Genomic DNA, 4,726 nt, shown 5'->3' with positions numbered 1-4,726 from the left:
AAATTAGATATACCATGATATTATATATTTCGGAAATAGAACGCCACTGGGTCATGCAGCGCACGCTGCCCTGGTGCCCAAACATAGGGGCTCATGAAATTACTCCAGCACCCTTGATCATTTCCATCTTTCCAGGGGGTGCGGTGGTCATTACGTGTGCCCCTGTGTCTGGACGCAGGGGCGACGTGCGTTGCACAATCGGGTGGTGTTCTTTCTCGCTATATATTTTTAGGAAAAAAGATTGCTACACTGTCTTTGTACAGATTCCTTTATACCCTCTTCACATAATAAAAAGTGAGACCCACATTGCATTTCCCTCTCCAATTTTGACCATGTGGGCCCCATTTAGGCCCATATGGATAATACCATTTTTCAACCCCTAATTGGTTGTAGTTTGCAGATTCCTTCTTACATTGCCCTTGTAGGAAACCCTTTTTCATGTTTTCATTATGATTTAATTAAAATTTGGTTTGTTACATGTGTGATTTTTAATGACCCCAATGAACACAAGTTTACCTTGATATCCAATTTATTTATGCCGCAAGAGCCTCTAAGCGAGAATGGTTACTTTTTTTTTTTTGGGTAAAGAGAATGGTTACTTGAGTAAAAACATGAGAGGACCAAAATGAAATATGAGGATGTGTTTTCTGTTCGAGAGCACACCCCTGCGCCCAGACAAAGGGCTTGTGAAATGACCATCGCACCCCTATGGTTGATGGCCATGTACGTTCTCATTGGGCAATTCCTCAAGATGAGTACCACGAACCCGGGCCCGCTGATGGCATGATATTGTGTGCTTTGATAGATGGGTTTCACGGTTTTAAAACACATCATTCCAAGTAAAAAAAACGAAAACATATATTTGCATTCCATGACACATTTCTAGACGATGTGAGATTTTTCCATGGTTCTACAATACTTTCCATTAATGAGCTAACTAATTAACTCCTTCCTTTTATTTTCTATTTTGAGCATGCTTTCCTTTTGTTATCTACAAATCAACCTTATCTTATTTGAACAACTGAAGCTTAAGTGAATCGGTGAGATATATTGGTCCAAACATTTGCAAAACCATCTTATCCTGGATTGAGCTCCTCTCCAGGGAGTCCAGCGCTCAGAGAGTGCCCAGGGGCCGGGCATCTAGCAGTTGGGCTGTGCCACACACTTCCCGATGGCTGACTGGGCACGTGCCAAGATGTATGCCGCACAGCCTAGTCCTTGGATGCCCCCTGGGCACTCCCCGGGTGCTGAGCTAAGGGTGTCAAAATGAAACCGAAACCGAATATCGGCACCGGAATTGACCGTTTACAATCGAATAGAACCACACCGCAGAAAAATGATCTGATTTTGATTTTTTAGGTTCTCTTCCTGGTTCGGTTTTGATTTGCACCTCAAAACCATGCTTCTAAACCGAATACAAAACCAAATAGAAACCAGTAACTCTTACTCGAATACTAGCCCATGCATCAATTGGATTAATTAATAACACAATAATTAATTTAATAAACATAATTATTGTATCACTCAAGAAACATAAAATAAGTAAAATGTAAAGGGTTAACTATATATTATATTTGTTCAAGTATGAATTGGAAATGATGTATGATGTTAAAATGGATTAACTAAACCCCACTTTCTAATAAAATAAAAAGTTTATTTATCATGTGAGCGTAGATAAGACAAAAAATGGAAAAACAAAGAATAGGAAAGGAATAGAATGACGGTTAAAGATGAGAATTTTTTTTTTTATCACATAGGCATGGGACTTGATGTTCCCGAGCTGACACCGAGAGGGGGGTGAATCAGTGTTCAATACAAATCTTCCCAAAATTGTCTTGACAAACCACACAACTGTCCCTGTAAACACCACCGGTCGGATCACTCTGTAATTATCGGCTACAGTTCACATACACCCCCAACCTCCAACCGAAAATGGTCTGGCCTACCTAGGGTGTATGCCCATCTTGCAAAACAAAGGTACTCCAAATCCACAAGACAATGCACACAGCCTACCTAGGGTGATACTGCTGCTCAAAATCTATGCAACTAAATCATGTTCAGGTAACAAATGTAACACGACTTCTTCATTTCTTCTTCTTCCGCTTTGGGCTGTTGAGTGGGTTTCTTCCAGTATTTAATTGTATTGAGATTGTCTTGGTTGTAATGGTGGGGCTAAGCTTTTTTAACTTCTGGAGATTAGGGATTTCGCTCAAAACACAGGAGCTTTACGCAATAGTATTTCTGGCTCGATACTTAGATCTCTTCACGGATTTTATTTCTCTTTATAATACTGTGATGAAGCTAGTATTCATAGCGAGTTCTGTTTCCAATTCCTAAGCTATACTGATGTTGGGTGTATAAATTGTGCTTAGAAGTCTTAGGCGGCATTGTATGTTCTCAACTCTCTCTGTTTCTCTAAGTACGGAGGCGTTCTAAGTGAGTTGATTTGGGGAAGATGAGGGTGGTTTTTAGGAACAAATATTGAGGGGTAAAATAGTCTTCTCAAATTAGATTAGGGTAATACATAAATAAGGGCAATTAGGTCTTTTCATTTATAAAAATAAAACAAAGGGTAAAATGGTAATTTTCAATTAGTTTAGGGCAACAAATAAGTGAGGGTAATTAAGTCATTTTAGATTTAAGAAAATGGAGTAAAAAGTAAAATGGTCAAAATTTTGGCATCTAACGGTGGTATTTAACGGATTGGACCTATCTGGCATTTGGGGTGTAAAGCAGGGGTGGTACGTGGAATATTGAAGGGTGGCAAGTGGAATATAGAGCCGCTTAGGGGGGTACGAGGAATATTGGGCGCATTATAGGGGGGTACGTGTACTTTACCCGTCATTTAATGCTTAGCTTTGTAACTTTCAAACAATTGCATATAACCCCTTCTCAGCTTTATGTCATTTATGAATAAATCCTTAGCTTCCACTATCCATGTCACTGTAGACCAAACTCTTGATAAATTATAAATCAAACCCCTGAGACACAAAGTCACCAACCGAGAGCACATTTGAAAACTTGGCCAAAAATTTGGCTAAGTATGGGAGACTTTTATGCCATACTTTGCAAAGTGTAGCAAATACTCCAATTTTCATCTCCTATTGTCTACACCAATATCAAGCCACATCACTTCCACCTTATCACTGTCCGACCACTTGGCTGCCACCTTAGCCATGTTGGACACTCTTTGTGGGGTTCACAGTATGTGGGTCCCACCTCAATTTTCTCTCTCCTCTTTCTCTCTCCTCAAAATAAGGAGGAATAGGCACATAAACACATGCCAACACACTACCATCACCTCAATGAGTACTGTCACTTGCTTATTAGCTATGCTAAACTATCATTTTGCCCCTGAGAGATGTAAGAGGACTAAAATGCCCCTGAACACTTCCAAACACTTCCAAGAAAAACATCTCCTAATTTGTTTGCACTTGGTTGCCAACAATGACAACACCTTACAACTACTGCCAATGGACCAACAATCTCCCCCTTTGGAATTGTTGGCAACAACCACAAGTGCAGTCTCTCTCCCCCTTTGACAACAAATACAAAGGGTAATGGAACTCCCCCTTCATGAGAGCTCTCCTTGCATAGACTCAATCATAGGAGTGCCCACCGCATCTTCATATCCTATGGAGAGTTGGTGTTCTATGCACACACTTCCTCCCCCTGCACCAATACCACCTAAGGTGGCCCATTAGTAACCACCCCAAGCTTGTCTCAAAGCCTCTCAAAGTTGTCTTTTGGGAGTGGCTTGGTGAAGATGTCAGCTACTTTGTCAGTTGTAGACACAAATTCCAATCTCACTGCATTCGATGTGATTTTTTCTTTCAAGAAAAGATATCTAATATCAATATGCTTGGTTCTTGAATGTTGCACAGGGTTCTTGGAAATGTTGATGGCACTCATATTATCACACATAATAGTCACAGGTCCATCACTTGAAAGACCGAAATCTGAAATCTGCCTTTGCATCCACAATACTTGTGTACAACTAGCCGTTGTTGCAATATACTCGGCCTCAGCTGTAGAAAGTGAAACAGATTCTTGCTTTTTACTATGCCATGCCACCAAACTTTTTCCCAAAAAGAGTGCACCACCACTAGTGCTTTTTCTGTCATCTATACTCCCAGCCCAATCTGCATCTGAAAATGCTGTAAGAGAGAAATTCTCAGTTTTTGGGTACCACAACCCATATTCCATTGTGCCTCTAATGTACCTGAAAATCCTCTTAACTGCCAATAGATGTGTCTCCTTAGGATTGGATTGAAACCTTGCAACCAAACAAACTGACTGCATTATATCAGGTCGTGATGCTGTCAGATACAGTAAACTCCTAATCATTGACCTGTATTTTGTTTGATCCACTGAAGCTGACTCATCATTTAAACTCATCTTACAACCAACAACCATGGGGGTACTTACTGGTTTGTTATCCTCCATCATAAATTTTCTTAACATCTCCTTGACATACTTTGTTTGGGAGATGAAGATGCCATTCTTCTTTTGATTTACTTACAAACCCAAAAAGTAAGATAATTCCCCCAGCATGGACATTTCAAACTCCTTCTTCATCTTCTTTGGAAACTGTTGACATAGCTCATCACACTGACCCCGAAGATGATGTCATCTACATATACCACAACCACTAGCTGGCCACTATCCTCTGTCATCACATACAAGTTACTGTCAACCTTGCCTTTCGTCAGTCCCAATTGATGCA

General features: G+C 40.3%; 1 protein-coding gene across 1 annotated transcript; it reads right to left on the bottom strand.

Annotated features, from left to right (window-relative positions):
• Nucleotides 1-3,723: 3,723 nt before the first annotated feature.
• Nucleotides 3,724-4,446, bottom strand: LOC122645051 (secreted RxLR effector protein 161-like). Its single transcript, XM_043838402.1, has one exon. The coding sequence runs from the start codon at nucleotides 4,444-4,446 to the stop codon at nucleotides 3,724-3,726; it is 723 nt and encodes a 240-aa protein (XP_043694337.1).
• Nucleotides 4,447-4,726: the final 280 nt, after the last annotated feature.

This window comes from Telopea speciosissima, chromosome 11 (assembly GCF_018873765.1).
Source record: "Telopea speciosissima isolate NSW1024214 ecotype Mountain lineage chromosome 11, Tspe_v1, whole genome shotgun sequence".
NCBI lineage: Eukaryota > Viridiplantae > Streptophyta > Magnoliopsida > Proteales > Proteaceae > Telopea > Telopea speciosissima.
This window is presented reverse-complemented; position numbering and strand designations above follow the sequence as displayed.

Excerpts from the sequence above, each read along its gene's own strand:
- LOC122645051 (XM_043838402.1), bottom strand. The coding sequence starts at position 4,446 with ATGGAGGATAACAAACCAGTAAGTACCCCCATGGTTGTTGGTTGTAAG.